Here is a 23264-nt window from a genome sequence, read left to right as displayed (position 1 = left end):
TATCGCATCAACACGTTTTGTTCCACCCAGATATAAAGTTGAAAAAAAAGCTTAGGTGACCTGACAAGCCAGTGTAAGGCCTAGATCATCTCACAGATTCAATGCTTAACTCTTGATGTGTACAATTTACACTGGGAGACACTTTTACAGTTGGTTGTGTATTATTTATTGAGTTACAGCAGACTTAAAAGTACAAAATGAAAAATGCAAGCAGTTTTCCATTCTAACCAACCGAATGTACAGTATCCCAGATACTTGTTTGAACATGAAACTAAAAGCAGCAGCAGCAGACATTCAGCCAGCAAACAGTCATACACCTGCTGTTCAAACCAGGGTTAAATGACCGTTCAACTCAACTTTTTTTTTTGCTGCACAAATATTGCAAGCGTTTGCAATTTGACCCATAGAATCACAGATATCCCTTTAAATCATTTTTGAAAATTAGTTGTTTAAAATGAACATGCAATAAGTTCATGACAGCTTTGGCTGTTGTGATATTCCAATGCTTTTTTTGTGCCGTTCTTCAAAAAAAATTAAATCAGCACAGGTCTGATAATTTCTCTCTATAACTCAGGAGCTTCATGAACGACCACTTCAGGTGACCTGACTGTACACCAATCCAGCTTTGAACAGCTGGAAAGCCAGAAGCCAGAAAGACTAGAGAGAACACAAGGGGTGCGTTTACAGATCGCAGGAGCTTCAGTTTTATCATGCGTAAAAACTACTTTACCTAAAGGTTCTTGGCAAATTCAATCGAGAATATTTCAAGTTTTTAAAACAAAGACGTGAAAAGCTGAAATCACTGTAACCGGTCCGTACTGTACCCAGTTCTGAAGCAGACGGCAAATGTCTGTAAAGAAAGCCGAAAAGGCAGCATGGTGCGATCAAACAGACACTCCACTCTCTTCTCTATGTGATTAATCATCTCGATACATGTTCCTGTATGTAAAACACGGTCGCTCCTTTTAGCTGCGTCTCGAGCACCTCGGAGTGATTTTCACCTTCGTCAGCATATTTCTATGCAAGTGCGAGTCAACGCTGCAGGAGAAAAGGAAAAGGTTTCACAACAGTTTGAGATGTAATTATCTATCACTACCACAGGAATATATTATGCAAGTGCCCCCCAAGTCTACTCATAATGAGTAGTGCGCAGGTATGATTTAAAAATAGGGCTGATTTTCAGCGAATAACACACTATAATACACTTTGATCTTAAACAACACAACAACAAAACATTCCAGGTTTTGGGGCACCGGTCATGACTATTCTTTTAAAAAAATGTAACAAAACTTGCCCTCCCAGAAAAACTGTACAAACCTTTTTTTTTTGTAATACAGAAAAATATTTACAAGGGTGCTTCTTTAAAAAAAGAAAAAGAAAAAAGTAACAGTAGTAAGAACAATGCATCAAGTCCAGCTTTGGCACTCCTCTTAATGTCCCCATCTGCACCAAACATCAGTCAGTGCTTTAACGGTGGAACTCCAATGTCCCTGGCGCTTTGTGATGACATCACAGGCAGACAGTTACATTACTGAGTCCACATCTTGAGTCGTTGCATGATGGTCGGTGACTCAGCAGTCAATGATTTACTCGACCTGGAACAGAACCGGACAGAAACGGGGACTGAAGTGAACACATGGGCTCACTTTTCAATTAAAAATCACTCTTCTCCCTCCTGTTTAAAGAAAATGCATTTCTCTTTTATTAATATTGAGTCCAGATTACAATTTGAACAAATGCTTGCGATGGTCACTGAGAAATTCAGAAATACTTTACAGCGTCATGATGGTTTTGCATATAAACTATTAGATGTGCTGAGTATTAGAAATACACCATTTGCCTTCCTGTGACAACAATCACTGTGTGTGTGTGTCTGTGTCTGTCTACATCTTTGATGCTAATGATGGTGTGGGTCCAAATATCATCCTGCCATCCCAGCATGCCATTCCAGGGCCAATCAGAGGTAATTACACCCTAATAACTTCCTGGGTAGCTGGAGACTGCAGCTGGGGCCTCTTAAAGGAACAATTCACCATTCATTTATCCATTTATTCGAGACAAATCGCACAAAATCAAAATCCATCTCTTCCAGACAAAGTCAAAATTTTGTGAAAAGAGTTGCTCGAGTGTATCCCCTAGTTTCCATCGGGCACGTCTGCGCTGCGTTCCAAGTCAATGCTCGATATTCCACCACCCGCGTCACGGCGCATCCCAGAAGCGTGCGTGAAGCGGCTCTCCGCTCCGCTAAAGATACGCACCAGGTCTATTTTCACGCGAGCCGAGGGCCAGGCAGGGAAAAACATAATAGACATCACAGATCCTTTTTAAGGACAACGGCAGAAAAGAAGAAGGCATGGAGTTCGACTACAGGAGTGCTTGGAGTGGAAGGTAGATACTAGCTTAATAAACATGTGATGGTCACGTAAAGTACTTGTAGAGACAATCAAATCTGTGAGTCAGGCAGGCAAGACGCTCCGCTTCGAGACACTCCCGGTGTGGTATGGCGCGTGGCGGAGGACGGAACAAAACCGCGGTGCAGCCGTAGAAGCAGCACAGATGCACCAGGTGGAAAATACGGGTTAGCCGGTTTGTTTTCTTTTGAAGGATATTTCCACCTACCGTCAACCAATGACCCTCCCAGGTTGCTCCAAGCTCAGAACTTCCGTGTCTGTTGCCAGCCTCGGTCTTTCCACTCCCGCCTCACTCTCCTCCCCCACTGCCACAGTCACCTTTACCCACCTGGCAAGGAAGCAGACAAAGTTTAAACACAAACAGACTCCTTAGAAACAAAAGGCAAAGAAATATTTTTGATGTTCACATTGAATGGTTCTGAGAAACATGCTATAACCCATGCAGGAATATCTAGTTGATGCAAAAAAAAAAAAAAAAAAAATTCAGCATCCATGAGTTGCGATGCCCATACAGTGCTGTATTTTTAGACTGTTTTCACAAAACAAATCTTAAAATAACTCCTCAGATATTCCTTTAAAAATATAAAATATTGGCAGTGAGCTGATCTTTTTTTGTTTTGTTTTTTTTGTCTGTATAACATCTCCCACTAGAGAATAAATATAGGAGAAAAGATCCGTTTCCCTCTCTCCACCCACCTCCCTTTGTCAGCAGTGCTCGAGCTGGTTTGGTCCGGCCTGGTCCGGCTCAGGTCCGTCACGCTGTGGGCTAATCTGTCAGTCAACCACTGGACTTTGTCTTGGTCGGACAGCTTGAAGTGCTCTGCAGCAGCTGCTGTGTTCTCAATGGCCTCCTCCACTGCACCAACGGCTGTAGAATTCGAAAACGTGAACAGAGAAAACACAAAAGGCAAAAAAGGGTTTAAAACACTTTGCAACGTGATATTAAGAGAAACTAAATCTCTACTCCCAAGGTCTCCTCCAAAACTCACCTTTCCCAGCTGGGACTTCCAAGGAAACACTCTGTTTTTTCTCAGGACTCTGGCCGTTCTGTTCCTGGCCTGCTTTCTGCTCCTCTACAAGGTTTTGGAAACTTTCCATCCAGTCCAGAGTTTCACCGTTCTTCAGTGCCGAGCGGTGGTCCTTGAACCAGCGGACAATGTCGGTGCGCCCAAGGCTTGTCTGGACCTCCAGCTGGCTGTACTCCTCGGGAGATGGCCACTGAGTCCGACAGAACATCTGTCAAGACCAACACAAAACATTTTACACCAGTATGTAATCCACTGTTCCATAGCAAAAACTAAATGCTTTATTGGGCCAGTATAATAAACAAACTAAAAGCTCTAAATTCAATGATCAGCTATTGGGGAAAGTAAAAGGTAGTGTGTGCCTTGCTTTCTTATTAAGGGAACATGTCTGTGAAGCCTTCTGCCAGAGCTCATGGTTAAGTCATCAACGTCAGTAATATTCAGCACTCTCGCTTTTCGGCAAAGACCCGCCCTACTCTGCATCCGATTGGCTAGAACTCGTTTCATTGGTAGGCGGAAGTTCGATGATTGGTTAAATCCAGCGCATCAAAAACAAACCCCATATGGACTTTTTAATTGAGTTACTTTTTCTAAAAAAGAAATCGGGCACCAGGCCCGAGTACTTTAAGCCCTGTGTTAGTTAGAGCTGCGTTCCTCTCATATGATTGGTAGGTGAAATCAATTGACTCGAAAATAATAAACCGCATGCAAATTCCCAATTTTATTTAATTTTTTTCCATCACGGCCGCACGCTGGAGATCCGGCGGAATACTTTAAGCCCTGTTGTATTGATTGAAACACAATGTGATCACAGCAACTATACATGTTCTTTTACTTCCATGTATTGTCTATTCTTGCCAGATTCTCTCAAGCAGTAAAACATAGAACTGCTACATAGGGGCTCACAGGAGTGTAGTTGAAGGCCATTTTTAACAATTCAGTTGAGAATCCTACACATTTACAGTATGTACTCATGTGGGTTTGGGTGATGAGATATATACATTTGGATGTTGTTGATAGGCTTAATATATGGCGGATATGTGCATAAAACAAGTACTGTTGTCATTCCAGAGACATCTCGCAGATATATGGTTCATTTATGGGTTCTGTAATCCTATGGGACACTGCAGTTTTCTAGACACAACAGTACTCCAGCGCCTTCTCTTTAGCCCGTCAGATCCGCCCTTGTATTCACCTGCTGTCTTATCTCCCCTCTATCTATCTATCTATCTATCTATCTATCGTGTGTGTATGTGTATGTGTATGTGTTGTGTTGTGTGTGTGTGTGTGTGTGTATATATATATATAAATATATATATATATATATATATATATATATATATATATATATATATATATATATATATATATACATATATAAGCAACTCTAATCATGTAGCGTCAATCACAGATTTTTCAGTAGTACAAAACCTTTTCGAGATGAATCAATTTACATCATCTCACTTCAGATTGTACTCATCAGTTAATCTCTTTAAAGTCACAACTCAATGTCTTCTTTGCAGCCCATCTGCATTCATCTTTATAGCCTGCATTAAGGTTCAAACTTGTGTCATATTTGAATACGTAGCCATCTAAATTGTAGTTGATGTCGAAATTTTTTTGGTCAGCGTTTCTTATAGGGCTGCACGATACGAGGAAAATAAGCGATATGTTACAACGTTGTTGAATATCGCGATAATGATATTACTTGCGATAAATAAACTGATATTAAAGTGTACTCAGTTTTAAGTTTCTGCTGCCTTCAGTATTCTGCTACAATACAACACATTGCTTGTTGAATTTAAAACGAAAGGAAATAATTTTCAACATTCTTTTATTGAAGAAATTGAACCTTGAATATAAAAGGCACCACTATAAAAAGAAGGAAAGTGCAGTTTTCTACTGATATTTTCTTTCAAGCAACACAAAAAGTGTCTTTCGCGATATGTATTTTGCGCCTGTTGATATTGCAATGACAATAAAAAAAGGATATGTTGTGCAGCCCTAGTTTCTTACCTCTCTGAGCAGGCTGAGTGAGCGGCTGGTAATGGGAGCTGGGCTGGTGGAGGCTGACAGGATGGGAGGATGGGGAGAAGAGGAGGAGGAGGAAGTGAGGATGGGAGGAGATGCCGAGGAGGAGGAGAGGGTTGGTGGATGAGGGGAGGAGGCTGCGAGCACAGGAGGGGAGGAGGAGGATGAAGAGGAGGAAGAGGAGAGGACAGGTGGCTGAGGAGAGCAGCGTGGAGGTTTCCCTCCGTGTGAAGCGCCGTTCAGCAGCGCTCCCGGCCGCTCCGCTCGCTCCTCTGTGCTCTTTGCAGACATGGAGAGTAAAGCCTTCTCCATGTTGTCCCTCAGCGCCCTGCGCTCGGAAAACCAGCAGTCCACCTCCGTCTTGGACAGCCTGGTCTCCTGGGCCAGCTGGTCTGCAGCAGGACAGAGTTCAGTGGGTCAGAGCAGCAGTGTTACCTCCAAGTGGAAGTCTCTCTCCAGGGGACCTAACAATGGGCTCATTAAAAACATTTCTGCTATTTCTGTCTGCAGGAACCTACCAGATGCGGCCCAGCAGTTCCTTTGGGGTGAAAGAGAATTAAGTCACATGCTGTGAACTAGTAAAAATAGGAGAAAACACTACTGGACTTCTTTAAGTCATGTTAACAGTGAGGAGGAGGATATTGAACTTGAAGTTTTTAACAAGTACTTTAAATGTTCTGTAATATTTTTTCTCAGGAACTTTACAACGTAAAAGGATCATAGAAATATAGGAAAACAGAACTGGCAAGTTCTTTATTGATTACAAACCTGCAGTGTTGTGTTTCTGTATGTTAATATAATGTGTATAATGTGCTCACACGAAGCATTCTGATTTAGGACCAGGAATGGGACCACCAGGAAATAAGTGAGTAAAATAACATCTATTTAAATGTACAGAAGTACACAGTAGTGGTTTTCACCACATTTAGCAATTCTGTAACTGCAAAGGATAATGTTTAAGGTATGTCAAAGGTCTAACTGCTGGACACAAGACGTCTTCTTCTTCTTCAGTGCAAAGTCAGACAAGTCAAAACACTGTTGGAGTAGATGGGGGCGTTAATGCCTTCCCTCTCTTGCCGCTCTTACGTTATATACTACGAACCAAAATAAAAATGAGCCAAATCTTAACTATTTTCATCCCGAGACATTGAGTTATGCGATTAAGTCCATTTGCTTGTGAAAGGGGTTGGCTTTACCTAGCACTGCCTCTGTTGGAGTGCCGCTTCTCTGAAAGCTCTCCTCCAGCGCTTTTAGCTGTTCTGATGACTTCCCCTTCACCCTCTCCAGCAGGGGAAAATGGCTGGGGACCGCCTTCTTTACAGGACCATCTTTGGGTGCTGGTGTCACCTCTGCTTTCACCAACACTGGAGGTGGAGGAACACCTTCGAGAGAGCGAGAGAGAGAGAGAGACTTAAGGACCAAAATATGCTAGACAACACGGCTAATTGATATTACTAAACGACACATGGCACTAATGGTGCTTAATAAAATCATTATCAACTGATTACCGACTACGATTAAGCACAATTTGCTTTCTCAGGATATATACCCTATATATTTTTAAAGGGTAAGCAATCAAAACCTACCTCTGAGAACCATAATTAGCTTGTTTAAAACCTACAGAAAGATGTGTGATTAATCACTGTCAGGGTTTGTTTTAGCACTTTAGATGTGTGGCACTGATCACACCACATACCTTTGAGATTAAGGAGCCTCTGTTCACTGAACCACTTCTTTATCTCTCCTCTGGACAGCCCGGTGGTCTCTATCAGCCTGTAGATCTACCACATGACAAAATGCAACAGAAAATTTAACTATCACTGAGTACTGTTGACAGGAGCACTAAATTAGAAATTAAATGCAGCTACAAAAATGCCAAAAAATCCCTCCAATTAATTTTGACCTTCTAAGACATGGCACAAAAAAATGTCATTTCACTCACTTATTCTTACCTCATCTTCCTCGGGGAAAGGACACTGTGTGTAGCTGGACCTCAGTACTGAGAGCTGCTCGTCGGTTTTGTTGGGGTCAACTGTAAAACTCAGCACTTTGGGTGATGCCAGCTTGGATGTGGCCATGGGTGCCGAGATGTTTTGAATGATGGAGGGCCGTTTGGTCTCCGTTGCGATCACAGGGGAGGCCAGGGGTCGTTTGAGCGACTGTGCCACCTGCAAAGCAAGGCAAGGCATCTTTATTCATATCACGCATTTTAGCAACAAGGCAATTTAGAGTGCTTTTTTTTTTTTTAAGAAAACATTGAGGAGCAGTTTAAAAACAAAAAAAAAACTTCATTACAGAGAATATTAAAATGGCGTCAATCCAAGAATAGAAGTTAGAGTGTAGTGTAAGAAATTAATGACTTGATTTAAAAAAAAAATAATAAAAAAAAGGCAGCATCAAAAGAAAAACAGTAAACATGGGGATAACTAGGGCTGCACAATATATAGGTTTTTCCCCCCATTGTCATCGTAATATCAACTGGCGCAATAACCATGTCGCTAAAGGTAGTGAAATATCGCGAATGTGTTGGTTGATAGAAAATATCAGTTAAAAAAATGCACTTTAAAATGTAACTAATTGTTTTAGTGCTGACTTTTATATTCAATTCAAATGTTCAATTTGTTCAATAAAAGAATGTTGGAAATTATTTCCTTTCATTTGTTTTAAATTCAAGAAGCAGTTTGTTGTATTTTAGCAGAATACCGAAAGCAGCAGAACTGAGTACACATTAATATCTGTTTATGTATCGCAAGTAATATCGTCATCGCAATATTGAACAGCACTATCGCATATTTTACTGGTATCGTGCAGCCCTAGTGAAAACAGTGACATCTTTAAATCATACGTCTTGTGTACAAGCTGACATTTCTGCCCAGGGTTTTATACCTGGTTAGCCACGGTGAGTGCCAGCGGCGCACACGTGACAGTGGAGCCGTTAGCTACAGGAGTCAGCACCAGGCTGGTCTGTCCCAGCAGGTGACAGGGGAGGGACTGCAGGACAGACGCTGCCGACTGCATGGCTTTGGAGGCCGCGGTGGGGGCAGACGGGTTGCATGGCTGGGAGTTGAGCTGAGAAGCTACCACGGTGAAGGTCTGAGGCATGGAGGAGATTGTACCGTTGAACATTTTCTTCCTGGCTTCTTCCACCTGTCATAGGAGGAAAGCACTTGTTATACTTGTAGGTTTAAAAAATAAATAAAATAAAACCATTGTATTGTAATTAGGGATGCACCGAATCCAGGATTCGGGTTCGGATTCGGCCGAATATTGTTTTTTTTGACGGGGTCTGGTTTCTGCCCAACCTTAGAATTTCTTTCCACCGAACCCTACGCTTGCACTACACTGGTCGACGTAATGATGCAATGCGGATGGGAGTAGGATTCGGTATTCGGTTTCGGCAGAATCTTAACCAGTGGATTTGGTATTTTCGGCCGAACTCCAAAAATTTGTATTCGGTGCATCCTTACATTTAATACCAAAAATAAGAATTGACACTGTAATCTAAAAAGGTCTGCACGATTACTAGCTGGTTGTTTGTTAATGTAAAGTGAAACAAAGAGTAAAAAGTATGTATAATTTGACATTATGGATCAGTAACAAAAGCCCACAACCTGATCAGAGGTTATTACAATAAAACAATGAGAATGAATTGCTTTACAGCGATTTAACATGAGACATTCCATAGCCAACTTAAAATGTTAACTATTCTCAGTATTTGGAATCTGAATGCAAGTTAATGACGAGCATTTCAAACATAAGGTGCTAGAAATACGGTTTCTATTATATTACTATTATTTTTAGTCTTTGGGGAACCAGATGATGCCTTATTTAAGCTTCTAAGCTTAGAAAAGACCTGGTAAAATACACTCAACCTCACTTGAGGGAAGAGAATTGACATAGTGCCTCAAATATTATCATTACTATAACTCCTACCTCCTCAGGTGACCAGCTAATGCCCTGTTTGAGCCTCTGTGTGGTGAACCAGACTTTGATTTGCTCCTCTGGGTGTTTGGAGGCTGCGGTGAGCCAGGAGAGCTCAGCCTGCGTTGGGTAGGGGAAGTTGTTGAAGGAAGAGATGAGCGTCAGGTTGTCGTCCAGCGAAGGGTTGTATTTGCTTGTGTTGAGGGGCACTGCGATCTTCGGCACCTGAAATTATACAGAAAGCAATACAGTAAGCCTAAACGGCCTTTTCTTTTCCCCCAAAAAGAACAATGATTTCCACAAGTACTTTATTCAGTTCTTGTGTTCACAAAAAAACCCCGAAAAGTAGCATGGTGCTGATTAAAAATCAAAAAGAAAACCAAATGGTAACACTTTATTTTAGGGGTGTGTAATTTCCTAATAATGTCCTAGGAAAATCATGAAAAAAAGTAGTGTAGACGTATGTGGAGAATTGGAATTTCCTTGATTAACTAATAATCAATTTATTACGGGTAGCTTTATTCTCCATATATGTTAAATGATATGCTTGTCTTGTAGACAAATTCTCAATTTTTTGCATTTTCAGCTGACCTGCTGTGCACAGAATAACAGACTTGCAATTAATTGGATCTAATTAATTGAAGTGCACCAACTGAACAAGGCCTCCTGTTTCCTTATAATTAGCACTAAATGACACTGTTCTAACCAGGAGACAGCCTCGGAAATTATTAGGAAAATTACAGACCCATAAAAAAGCATTACCAGAAAAACATCCAAATGTTAACTTGACAAACGACTTTTCCACTTTCAAGGCAGTTCCAGAATTTAAAAGGAATACTTTGACATTTTTTTTTGCTTCTTTGTTTTTTTTTTTGCCGTTTGTGAGATGAGAAGAACGACACCACTGTCATGTTTGTAGGCCAATTATATAGCTATAGCTAGAGCCAGGAGACAGTTAGCTTAGCATAAAGACTGGAAGCACGGGGAAATAAGTAGCTTAAAAGCATTAAAGCGTAAAAAAAAAAAAACACCTCCTAACACCACTAAAGCTCATTAATTAACACATTATATATCTTGTTTGAGTAATCCTTACAAATACTGAATTGTAAAAATGTAGCTAACACACATCAGCTTTAGAGGTGCTGATAGGGTTGTTGCTGTTTTGAACCTTTGGACAGAGCCAGGCTCGCTGTCTCCCCTGCTTCCAGCCTCTATGCAAAGGTAAGCTCACTGCCTGCTGACAGGAGCTTTATATATTTAGTGTACAGACACCAGAGTGGTATCGGTTTTCTCATCTAACTCTTGGTAAGAAACCAAATGAGTGTTATTTCCAAAAATGTAAAACTATTTGTGTAACTGTATAGGAATAGTACATAAAAAGATAATTAGTATACTTCCTCCACTGAGTTCTACCTGAGTATAGTTTAGAGGCCGCTGGAGGGAAGGCATGATGTGAGAAAGACCTTCTGCTTTGAGTAGAGTCGACTCCGGGATGATGACCGTCCCGTTCACGTTGACGGCTGTGATTGGTTTCTTGGCCAGATCTGTCCGCTTATTATCTGGCGACATTATTTTCGGTTTACCGATCTTGACTGTGGTGGGTTTGCTGAGCGGCAGAGTGCCTTGTTCGTCCCCTTTGCCAGAAATGGCGCTGGAGGTGTTGTAAATGACTGCATTGTTACTGCACCCCTCGATTGTCTGTTCCAAGATTGTCTGATTGTTCATTTTGATGCGTTTGAATTTGAAGTTGCTCTCCCCTGGGTGACACCTCTCGTTGTGCTCGGTCAGGGTGTCAAACTTCTTTGTGCTGAAGTTGCAGACGGCACACAGGTACAGGGGGTTGAGGATGACGTTAGGGTGGTTGGCGTCCACGTGTTCTTTGAAAGTGTTGAGGTTCTGTGTGGAGAAGGGGCAGTATTTACACTCGTAGCCCCCCTGCTGTCTGCGCTGAGGCTTGGAGAGGTCTGGTGGCTCGGTGGCTGGTTTGTCTGGAGCCGTGGGAGGGTCCGAGGCCTTGCCCATCAGGTCTAATTCCACAGAGGGCTTTGCCTCTGTTGAGAGATCTGTTTCCATAGGTCCCTCCTCAGCATGGTTCTCCGTTGTTGTCTGGAAGAAGGCAGTTTTTAGATGAAAAGGGTATGACGTGAATCCTTCTAAAATCAGTACACATCCACTAAAAACACACAGAAAAACAAAAACATGCATCCTATAAAAGAAAAATATTGTGTGTAAGTGCAGTGTAATACACAAAACTATTTAAAAAAAAAAAAAAAAAAAAGAGTATGTCAATTTTCCTCACAGAGAAGTATGAAATCTTATTTATTTAGCTGATTCTGTTAGAGAAATGAGTTGCTCCTGCCAGACATATTAGAGTGTACCTCCATGTCGTCCTCGGTGTCATCATCCAGCTCCACCATGGTCTGCTCTGGTCGGATCATTAAGGGAGTGGAAGCCTTCCGTCGACTCGACATGATGATGGATCCTGGGTTTGTCTGGGTGGACAGCTGCCCTCACTTGGTGCCTTTGATTGGCCCGTGGTGATATAAAGGAGGCTAAGGGGCCCAGGGTGCAGAATGCAGGACTACTATCACAGAGGGCTGGGTGGATAATCAGTTTCAGGTACCGAAGGATAGCCAGGAGGCCTGGCTCGTACTGGGACCCAGATACAGAACTGGGCTCTCTTTTTTAATAGGACAGGTATCGAGCACAGGACAGTTTCTGGGATGAGTGTCTGAAGACCAGTCTTCCCCAGGGGTAAGATTAGTGGCTGGAGCGAGAGTAAGTGAAGGCCTGGCGGAGATGGGACTGGTGTGGTGTAGTGTAGGCCGGGATCACTGACAGTGTCAGCTCCGGTGCTGGCCGACCTCCTGGAACTGCATGACAGGATGCTACCTGGATGGAAGAAAGAAGAGCCAGAGTAGAAAAACGGATTATTATTAACATTAGACAGACATTTCCTTTTATTACATTTTCCTTATCTTTTGTTTTAAAAAACCATTACTTTACCTTAATTTCCTCTACTTCTGCTATCTATGATTTAAGTGCATTTAATAAGTGAAAACCAGTGAGGAGTCACAGAGCTCATCCGGGCTGACATAGTCACTCAATGCAAGGCAAATAAAGATGGAGCAAATATGAGTTTCACCACATTAATTCACTTTATGTGGAGACATTGGTTGTAAAACAGTTTGAGACAACTGAGACATTGGATTAAGGGAGAATAAACCAAAATGAGAAATGGGTAAGCAAAAACCTTAGATACCCTTTTCAAGTGCCTTTAAATAAGTATGCAGCAGGCACCAAACAGGCTGGTTAGAGCGTGTCAAGAAAGGCACCACCATGCTGAATTATTTCAACTCAGCAGTGTCCCATGTGGATCTGCAGCGAGCCACCATCCAGAAGAGAATCGAGTGAACAGTCAGCCGGCGGGCAAAATGGCTCAAAATGAAAAAGGTCAAAGGAAGCTGACAAACAAACAGAGCAGGAGGTCTACAGGTGGTCGACTGCCAGACCACTACAACCACAATCTGGAGGCAAAAAGGAGTAAAAGGCAATATTGTAAAGTGTTTTATCTCAGTGTATAGGGCACAATTTCAAATAAATCATAAAACACTAAGGAAGAAGTGGCAGACGTGATGGAGAAGAGATGATACTAATGTTACCGATTATGCAATGTAGAGCTGGAAATTAATTGCAACCAACTTTAATAAGTGGATAATAATAATAATAATAATAATAATAATAATAATAATAATAATAATAATATGGGCATACATTATTTGTTAAGCAGAAATGCAAAGAATTCCCTGGTTCTTGCTTCTCAAATGTGAATATTTGTATGTTTCTTAGTGTCCGTCTATGACAGTAAATTGAGTATCTTTGGGTTTTGGACCGTTGGTCAGACAGAATGAGCAATATGAATATATCAACTTGGGCTCTGGCAACTTCAAAATGGGCATTTTGCACTATTTTCTGACTAATCAGATTAATCATCAAAATGATACAATGATTAGGCCTAGACGATAATGAAAGCCCAAGATCACTGGCTCTTGTATTTTCTGTGCAGTGCGATTCCTGCTACATTTACAGTATATTTTCTGCAAAACTGCCAACTTTGGAAATTGTTCAGGAGTGCCACCTTGAGTATGTATTATGTATATTAAAAGGTGCTGTAGGTAGGATTGCGAAGATCCAGGACTTAGCCAAAAAATGTGAACATCGACAACATCTCAGTCCCTCCCCCCCTTTCTGCTAAAGCCCAATTAGGGAGAATGAATGCGTGTGCATGAGCAGTGATTGACATGCAGTTAGACACCCACCCCTGGCCCTGATTGGTGCATCTGAACAGGGAGCTGTGGATTTTTGCAACTCACACTACAGGCTGTAGGTGGTGTCAGTTTCAGCAAATATGACAAAGTTAGTTTCATAACTCTTAACTACTGCACCTTTAATGACAGCTCCCCCCCCCACCCCATCTCATGTGGTGTTGGCAAAACAACTATGCATATATTTTGAATACATTAGGGTTAACTATTCACTGATCAGTAAGAAAGTTGCTGTAATAAATATTGTTATATTGTTTTTCTAAGACATTAAAGACAAGTGGTTGCACAATCAGGGCAACAATCTTTCAGGCCATATGAACTTTGGCCACTTCCAACACCCACCTGCTATATTTCCAGTTTGTCAGTTTTACCTGGCTGAGACCAGAAGAGTTCAGGTGGCAGCAGCAGCAGCAGCAGCAGCAGCAGCTGTGTTTTGCAGCTTCACCCTGACTGAAAATGAAAACAACTCCGCTACATGGACCAGCTAGTGTCTATTTATGTACAGTAAAAACATTTATCATCACACTTTGATAGTGCAGTTGGTATGCAAATATATGCAGCTGACAGTAAGACAAGTTGTCTTGAAAAATATAGACTAATCATATATGATTGTGCTGCAGTAGTGTGAATAGAGAAACCAGAGCTTCAACCAAACCAGCTTCAGAAAGACATCTTAAAAAGCCAAGAGCAGCTTTTATTTTGGGTTCTGTTGAAATGAAAGCTCCATGAAAAAAAGCAGTTAGGAAAAGCTGAGGGAGAGTGAGCAGAGAAAACTTTCCTAGGGTAATATTGTAATGAGGAGAGTGAGAAGCTTATCTGGCTGAAAAAGGTCTATTGATATTCTGGAGGCCTCATGCAGAGGCTTCATACTCATTCACATGAGAAAAAATGAGTCGATGCAGCAGCGTGCTCTTCCATCAAGACATAATGAGGCTCCGTAAAACCAAGTCGGCACAGAGAACGAGGGAAAGCCCTCCACCAAATTACTACTACACTACTTAAATATTTGATGCTTATGAGGAAATATTGACAGAAGAAATAGGTTTGACCCCACCAAACAAAGATCCTACTTAACAGTATGATCATATTTAAGCATGTACGGTTACACTGCTAAAGGGTGGGGCAACAGTAAATATGACCCTAACCTAAGGCTTTAGTCTACTGTCAGCTCAGCAGGTTAGGATTTTACTTTGTTTACTTAGGACCCGAGATGCTCCAACTCAGTCATTTCCGTGGGTTGAGTGTATTGATTCCAATGGGAGAATTAAATGTGAACACAATGTATGACCGATTATTTCGCCCCATAGTCACCAAAGTAAATATTGGACCAATTTTCCACAAGCCACATACCTCCTGCCACCTACCTCGGACACAAAAATGGCATTTTCAGATGGACAAATCAGGAGAAAATGTACTTTGTTTGAGACCCGTTTCTGTCTAAGCAACAAACTCTCGTGAGATCTGTTAACACAGATAGGCTAAAGTTAACCGACGCTTGCAAACACCACAGATAACTTATTTTCTTAATGCTAAATCTGGCTTTTAACGGTATAAATATCTAATGTGAGCAAAAGAAAATATTAATAATAAGCATTAATAAGTATATTATGCAAATGTAACTTTTCATCCATCCACATGACGTTCACTACACTACACAAACAAGGTCACGCTCACTTAGGGGACAGGAAGTGTGTACCGTTTCATGCCATCGGGACAGCGTGTAATGGGCTATCTTTAGTTATAGAGAATCTTTGTTTGTAGTCACACCAAAGTGTCACATGCTTCATTTGGGCTACCCCGCCAGGCAGCTAGGCATCAATCACATGGCACCATACCCTTCAAGGCTCCAAGGGCGTCCTTTGCTAGTCCACTCTTTGTCCCGAGATATCTCAACTCCTGATACAACCCACTGAGGCATCATTAGAATGCAGACTCATTGCCATGGTGTCGCTATAGCAACCGTGGACGTAGAGCTGTAGTCAAGTAGCTGCTACATCAGTGTCACTGACAGAGACTGTATACAGAAATGACCAGAACACCGGTGTTTTTAGAGATAGAGAGAAAAAAAAAAAACAGGAACAGAGAAATCTTGCACACATTACCGACAGTAGCCTGGTGAATCCCAATCTGTTCCCATGCATTTGTGAGGTTTAGCCTATTCAGCTTCACTTGAATAATCAGAGCTAATCATGAACAGCACATAGAAACTATTGCTTCCGTAGAAAAAAAGGTTACAAGCTTCCTGATTATCCTACTAACCCTGTTTTGGGTGATGATTACACACATTGTGTGAACACTGCAGTGTACATACTCATTCTTCCACTCACTATCTGTCCTAGGGCTGCAACTAACGATTATTTTCATAGTCGATTAATCTGTTGATTATTTTCTCGCTTATTCGGTTAGTTGTATGGTCTATAAAATGACAGAACATGGTGAAAAATGTGGAACAGTGTTTCCACAAAGCCCAAGATGACTTCCTCAAATGTCTTGTTTTGTCAACACTCAGTTTACTGTCACAGACGAGACAAGAAACTAGAAATTATTCACATTTAACTCTTGTGTTTGTCTTCCCGTCAACCTTGAAAAAAGGTTTTTTTCGACGCCTTTTTTTTCACAGATAGTTTTTTTTCTTTTTCCAACGTTTTAAATTGTAAATTTTTTCTTCTACACAGCGCTTATTTCTACATCCCATATTTTCTGATATAAAAACAAAAATTGTGTTAAGAAGATGGAATCAAAGAATTTTTACTTTTGTACTTTCAAAAAATTACTCAAATCGACTAAATGATTATCAAAATAGTTGGCGATTAATTTAAGAGTTGACAACTAATCGATTAATCTTTGCAGCTCTAATCTGTCCCTCAAAGTCTGCCCAAAATCCTAAAATGTAGCCTAGCCAACATCTGGAAAGAGGGAGCTGGAGATGCATCTGTCAGCTGCATCTCAGGTGCCCCTTTACACGACCTGGTGAACATCTGCCGCCTCACTGCGGATACAGCCTCAACACTTTCTGTGCGTGCATATGGGCGACAGTGGCTGGACTGTGAGCACAACGGAAGAGAGAGCGCTGTAGCTGGACTGCTTTACCTCCTACTGGTGTGTTGAACCCACACAAGTAGAGGTAGAGAGGATGAGCAGTTCCATTTATGCAACATCTATATTAGTAAGCCGAAAACACAACTGCTATATAGCTTAACAATGTCACTGTTGTCAACTCATAAAAGCTACCAGTGGCTCCTTAAAAATGTGCCACAAGTGACTGGATGACATCAGACACCGGTTTGCATATTAAGTAAGTGCCTGTTGAGTCCTTGATAGAAGAAAAAAAAAAAAACGTTTACAACATGACATGATTTTGAACAGAGGCTGACTCAGAAAAATGAACATTATCTTATACAATATAAACACAAACAGCTCTGCTGTTTGAGATGTTGCAGTTGAATTAAACTCGTGTGAGCTGACTGTCTCAAATAAAGAGAAATGCCTGTACAAAGAGTGCTAATCGCTGAGGATACACTGGCACCAAAATCCTCTTCCTCTCTTTACTCTACCAGGAGAGGGGCCGCTCTCCTGCTGCCTTTACTGGCTGCTTGGGAGCACTGAATGCCATCATGGAAAAGATAAATTAGTACAGTGCGTGATCAATAACCGGGAAAATGTATAACTATTCACCAGTCACACTAACTTTAGCAAAATAACTTGTATAATACCGTGATAATAACCTTATTAACAGGCTTCAGTCTTATTAATCATTCGTTGTCCCTGAGAGACACATTGTTCTTTTTGTTTGTCTGTAAACACCCCAGCTGTGGAGCTGAAAGAAATGTGCTCAGACTAATGTTTCAGACTACTAGTCAGCCATCTGAACATTCTTAACATCATTGCTTTGACTTTATTTCGAGTACAAAAAAATGATTGCACTCAAAACTCGGCTGCTTTTATAACCTGGGTCAAACAAGTGAGTCTCGCACCTTTTCTTCAGTGTGTCTAACCTAGTCAGCCAGTTAGCATCTGTGTGCAGAGTGAGCGCTGTGCTGGAGCCACAAACTCCCTACTGTCTGCACGCTCATTAAACTTGTATGAATACCCAGCCTGGCAGTCCCTTGCCTGCCCGTCTATCTGTACTCGCCAGTTGTCTGGCTGTCTGTCTGATTGGTGCATTATATTAGTGGAGCCATCTTTTTTTTTTTTGAAGGAGTTACCTTTAATGGTGCCAGGCAGCAGCTACATTTATCAGCCCTGGCATGCATACTGGAGAGAACACAGGGGAAATCAATTCAAATCCTTCGTACCACTGAGTCTGTCTAATGTCTGAAGACAGACAGATGATCTAATACAACAGAAATATGGTAGTGCTATAGGAAGGATATCTATCCAAAGAGCAGCGGGAAGAGAACAACACTAAACAGATGAGTCACAGCAGCACACTCTTGTCGGCTCCTATTTCTGTGCATCATTGATGTAATCTCAAAGTGTAGTTGGGGGGGAAACATATGACTCAGACTGTGCTCTCAGAAACTGAAGTTTTGGAAGGGGAGTGAAACAGAGGATATCTGCAACAGAAGGCCTGTTGCAGATATCCTGTGTTTTAAAACACATCTGAACCTACATACCCCATGCCAACTGTTTCTGCTAAACGTGTCATGATGTTTATAGTGATGTAATTATTGGGGGGTGGGGGGGAAACTTTTCTTATGGATCACTAGAGTAACTACAGGACCTGTGGCTCAGACGTTAAGGTCAAAAGGTTGCTGCTTTATTGTCAGTGACACATTAAAAAGCAAGGCATATGTGAGGTTAAAGGCTTGTCTGTGTTTCATGGAAATGTAAGGCATCATGTGCACACTGTTGATATGATACAGTAAATTAGAGCTGTAACAATTAAAAATGTTGCTGTACAATTAATTGTCTCAGAAATAACTGCGATTTTCAGTGAAATTTAAAAATATGTATTTATTACTTTTTTAAACAAATTACATTTGTGATAAATAAAATCTTTTGGTTATATCACTGTCCCAGATAATGGAATAACACAGGTTATACGAACATGGCCTACGAAGTAAACAACGCCTCTTTATTATAGTAAAACATTTCTTCCAACTGTATCCCCACTTGTCATTTTTGTTGCTATGAACGTATATAGGGTCAAGTGCCAACAACTCACAATGGAAATAATAATAAAAATATATAGTCCGACCGATAATCACTTATATAATTACAATTTGGCATATGTAAACAAAATCAACGATAATCAGTCATACGCCTTAAGACCTTAGCTAATGTTAGCAATTAATTGCGGTTAAACAAAGATGCCGCGATTATGTACACATATTGACAATTAGACAAGTATGTAATAATTGTTACAGGCCTACAGTAAATATTAAATTATATAATGCAACAAGATTGATCAGGTACACTTGAGTCTCTTGCAAGTCCATGAAATGTAGAGACACAGCCAACCGAGTGCCCGAGTTTTCAGGCAGGCAGTCAGGATGGCAACCTCTGCAGCTCCCGCAAATGAAGCCATGCATGAAGTACAAACCAGCCAGTAACACCAGGGCTCTAAAATAACCAGCACAACATGACAAGAACGCAGCATAGACACCACTAGCTGCAGAAACACTGACTGCTGTAACATTAACTAAAACTTTGAAGCTCGATCACACACTTCATATCACAAGTAACCAAAACATATTGCAGAGGGAGTGCACACACTGCTTTATGGAGACTTGCTGTATGGAGTGAGTTCTCCCTTTCTGACTGCTGGTCCACAAGTCAGCCACTGCAGCGACGAGGACAATGTGTGCGTCTGAATTGTGTGGGTGAGGAGAAGCACTACCACCATTAATACAACATGTCCCAGCAGGGGTGGAAGAGGGACCGTCGCAGAATTGATTTAAATTTCATCACGTGCCTCCTCTAGAGCAAAGCAGTGCTGCACTGTGTTTGAGTGCGTGGTAGGTTCTGCCTGGCAACAGAGACGCGCTACTTTTGCTGGGCTGTGATAAAGACTGAACGTGGATAAACAATGAAAATGGTTATTTTGTCACTGGAGCCCAACCTATACTGGATTCATTCCTGAGGCCAATGCGGATATTAAGTGAGTAATACAAAAAAATGCTATCGGTATATCATATTTATTTTCTTTTACACATAAACATTTTAAATAAGGATCCCTCGCATGAAAGCCAACAAGTGTATTGCCCTAAAATATTAAACTTCTTTAAATTTAGGTTATTAAAGAACTGTTACCAGATATGTACTGAGCGGGACCTTTTTCTTTTCTTTTTTTTTTTACAGTTGAGAAATAATCTTGTCAGGTCTCTCTGAGGGACAAACTAATGGCGACAATGTTTCTAAATGCCTTCAAAACATATTTTTGTTTCGCAACTTCTTGTTATTTATAGGCTAATACACTGACACTGATATGTATCAGAGTGACAAAGCCGATTTTGCAATGCTCTTTTGATTTGAACAAGATTTGGTCACATCAGTAAATTGTGTATATTGCACATTTTATTCAATCTACTAAAAAGGGGCAGGGGCTACTTTTGCAATATCACACACCCATCAACTTTTGTGACAAGTTGCCAAACTTTCTCCTTGATAGAGCTGCAAAGATTTATCGATTAATCGATTAGTTGTCAACTCTTAAATTAATCCCCAACCATTTTGATAAATCGATTAGTCGGTTTGAGTAATATTTTAAGACAAAAGTAAAAATTCTTTGATTCCAGCTTCTTAAATGTGAATATGTTCTAGTTTCTTCTCTCCTCCGTGACAGTAAACTGAATATCTTTGAGTTGTGGACAAAACAAGACCTTTGAGGACGTCATCTTGGGCTTTTGGGAAACGCTGATCCACATTTTTCACCATTTTCTGACATTTTATAGACCAAACAACTAACTGAATAATCGCAAAAATAATCAACAGATTAATTGACTATGAAAATAAATCGTTAGTTGCAGCCCTACTCCGTGAAGTAACGGAAAGCTAGACTGGTCATCACTGCTGGGACCTTGTTTAACCTACAATATAAGAGACACAGTGGCCTATATACACAGTATGGTAGAAACACTGTCAAGCAGACTACACCGCATTGGGTCAAGAATTGGGTCAAGTCTTCCGTTCATTCGGGTTCACGTAACACAGAGACACATAGTCTGACATTGTTAGACCTGTCTGAACACACAGGTGCATTGTCACACACACAAAGGGCAATCTTTAAAAATATCCAAGTGTCACCCACTCTGCTGCTGATGGTTGCGTTACTATGGTAACACTGTAACCAACAGAAAGCGTGCGTGCGCTTGTATCCAGGAGCCGAAACCCAGCAGAGGTCATTATTGTCAGGACAGCAGGGATGTTTTAAAATCCATCCCAAATTCACTTTTTCTGCATGACGGCGAGGTTTACACCATATAACTAAATTCTGTCCACGTTCTTAGCACCTTGTGTAAGCCAGTGTACATGTAACACATTACCGACTGCTTCCTCATCTGAATGTATTTCCAAACCCAACAGTCACTGACAGCAAACATGCTCAGATTTGGCGTTGCCGGCTGAACATCAGGAACTGATGTGTCTCCAACACACACAGTCGTGTTACATGTAAAGCAATTCAGTTTGTTGCTGCAACCCCATATAGACTCACAAAATGACCCCAATGACGAAGGCCAACACGTCAGCGAGCATTCACTTGATGCCAGGGCTGTGAGTGGGAATGAAAAGCAGATGGGGTGTGTTTCATTACAACAGAATAATACAGGGGTTAACCATACCTCTTGCACATTTGTATTTAGCTTCCATGGCAATAGCCTCCCTCGACTTGATTTTGCTGTCCTATTTGCTGTCCAGCTCTATTCTCCTCTTCCACTCTCACTAATGGCCTTATGCACAACTAGCCACACTTATTAACTGAGCACTGCTCTCCACCGGAAACCTTGTTCTTCACCATGTCAACTTTTAAGAGCTTAAACCACTGCTAATGATGCTCTTGGATTTTGTTTGGACGGAGTAAAGTGTGAGTTTTTTTTCGTTACAGTAATGCACTGTGAAAGTAGGGCAAGGGTCAACTTGCACCCCACCAGCAGCCTCCAAATTAGGTCAACAGTGACAAAGGCTGTGGGAGGGGGTTCAGCAAAGCGTCAGTCCAACGGTTACCACGTCGTAATCACTGCAAATGCAGTGTGCTATAATGTTTAGGTTTGGTTTAGGTTGTTGTATAGTATTCATATTGTTGTACACAGTATGTCCTTTTATGTGGGCGTCAATGCATGAGAGGGAGAGAAGGATGTACAGTATGTCTTGAGTCCAAATGAGAATGCTTGGAGACTTTGGAGCGCAGCGAGCATTTGGTGCTCCAGCGGGGCCGGATTTCCGACCCGTCAATCTCTGCCTTCCCTGCAGTGGGTGTGGCTTGTAAATAGCTTCGGCCTCTCCTCATTGGTCTCACGCTGGCAGGAGGGGTGTATGTCTGCTGTGCCAGTGGCTGACGTGGTGCAGTGCAGGAGGCCTTTTAAAAAGATTTCACCCCCACTATCCCCTTTCGTTTTTTTCCCCCCAAAACTTGAATTTTGGAGGACACAGTGGGATGGGAGAAGGGGAGCACACATGCTCAAACAGGCATGAACGACCTGCAAGGGTGTGAACTAACTTTCGCTAGCAGAGGATTTAATTTGTCAACCGCGGAAGCAATATCAAGTTCTAAAAGACTGCAGTGGCAATGAGAAATGAGCCCTCTGGATGATGAACACGGGGTAGTTTAATACATGCTTACACATGCAGAAGCACACCGCTCTACAAACTGCTTTGCACCCATAGACCTAGATAATAATCAATGCAGCAATAAAGCAGGGGAGTCTTTAATAAAATACACAGCTTATGAAATAACCAACTGCAGATACTAACGATGGGGTCCAGTGTACCTGCTCTTTCTCCCACACACTTCTCTTGCAGTCTGTCACTCCTAGGCCGTCTCTGGTTTCTCATTCACACCGCTTAGACATTCTGTCTCTCGTGTCTTCTTTCTTTTCTTTGTCACTCTCTGGCTCTCTCGACGTCGCTGGTTTTCTTTGCGACACCTTTAGTCCGGTTGGATTTCCGACATGTTAAATACCACAGACGTACCTTAAATTCTTTATATGCTAACAACTGCAGCTTTCTGTTATCACTTCCATGTGCACACACTGGCAACACCATCTCTGGTACAACACCAGTAAGAGGGATTGCCTTCATGGACACATAAAAGCACATCATAATGTAAGAGCGTTGTGACCTGCTGTGTACTTTACCTGGAAACGTTTCTGCTTTGGTTTCCACTAAGGCTGCGGTTGAAGATTTCCAGGAATCCAACTAGGTCTTGAGGCAACTCGCAGCCTTTCACACCAAAAACTGACATGACACCAATGTGGACAATTGCTTTTACAAGTTAAGATGCATGTGGACCTTTAGTCTCCATCTGCTTCTTACTTCGGTTGTCCTCTCTCGTCACTCTTGTGCAGTGTCACTCAATTGTCTCTTCCACTGTATCACTCCGTCTCTCTCAG

The 23264-nt window shown here is 41.5% G+C and overlaps 1 protein-coding gene across 3 annotated transcripts in view; it reads right to left on the bottom strand.

The window, feature by feature from the left end:
- Positions 1 to 142: 142 nt before the first annotated feature.
- The window catches only part of LOC120561949 (zinc fingers and homeoboxes protein 2-like), a 28376-nt gene continuing 5254 nt past the window's right edge, over positions 143 to 23264 (bottom strand). For 2 of the 3 annotated variants that reach the window (XM_039805296.1, XM_039805295.1), the window contains exons 2-13: positions 11767 to 12280; positions 10802 to 11494; positions 9401 to 9613; positions 8354 to 8614; positions 7420 to 7635; positions 7164 to 7248; positions 6664 to 6849; positions 5453 to 5859; positions 3401 to 3647; positions 3108 to 3279; positions 2620 to 2739; positions 143 to 1595 (exon numbers count right to left, since the gene is read on the bottom strand). In XM_039805296.1, the coding sequence (XP_039661230.1) occupies positions 2622 to 2739; positions 3108 to 3279; positions 3401 to 3647; positions 5453 to 5859; positions 6664 to 6849; positions 7164 to 7248; positions 7420 to 7635; positions 8354 to 8614; positions 9401 to 9613; positions 10802 to 11494; positions 11767 to 11859 (2691 nt within the window). In that variant the 5' untranslated portion in view covers positions 11860 to 12280 and the 3' untranslated portion in view covers positions 143 to 1595; positions 2620 to 2621. Of the gene's footprint in view, positions 1596 to 2619; positions 2740 to 3107; positions 3280 to 3400; positions 3648 to 5452; positions 5860 to 6663; positions 6850 to 7163; positions 7249 to 7419; positions 7636 to 8353; positions 8615 to 9400; positions 9614 to 10801; positions 11495 to 11766; positions 12281 to 14055; positions 14146 to 23264 lie in introns of those variants that run through there. The other variant, XM_039805297.1, reaches the window with a different exon arrangement.

The sequence above is a fragment of the Perca fluviatilis genome, chromosome 7 (assembly GCF_010015445.1).
Source record: "Perca fluviatilis chromosome 7, GENO_Pfluv_1.0, whole genome shotgun sequence".
Classification (NCBI taxonomy): Eukaryota; Metazoa; Chordata; class Actinopteri; order Perciformes; family Percidae; genus Perca; species Perca fluviatilis.
Note: the sequence above shows the minus strand (reverse complement) of the source record. Positions and strands in the feature narration are given on the sequence as shown.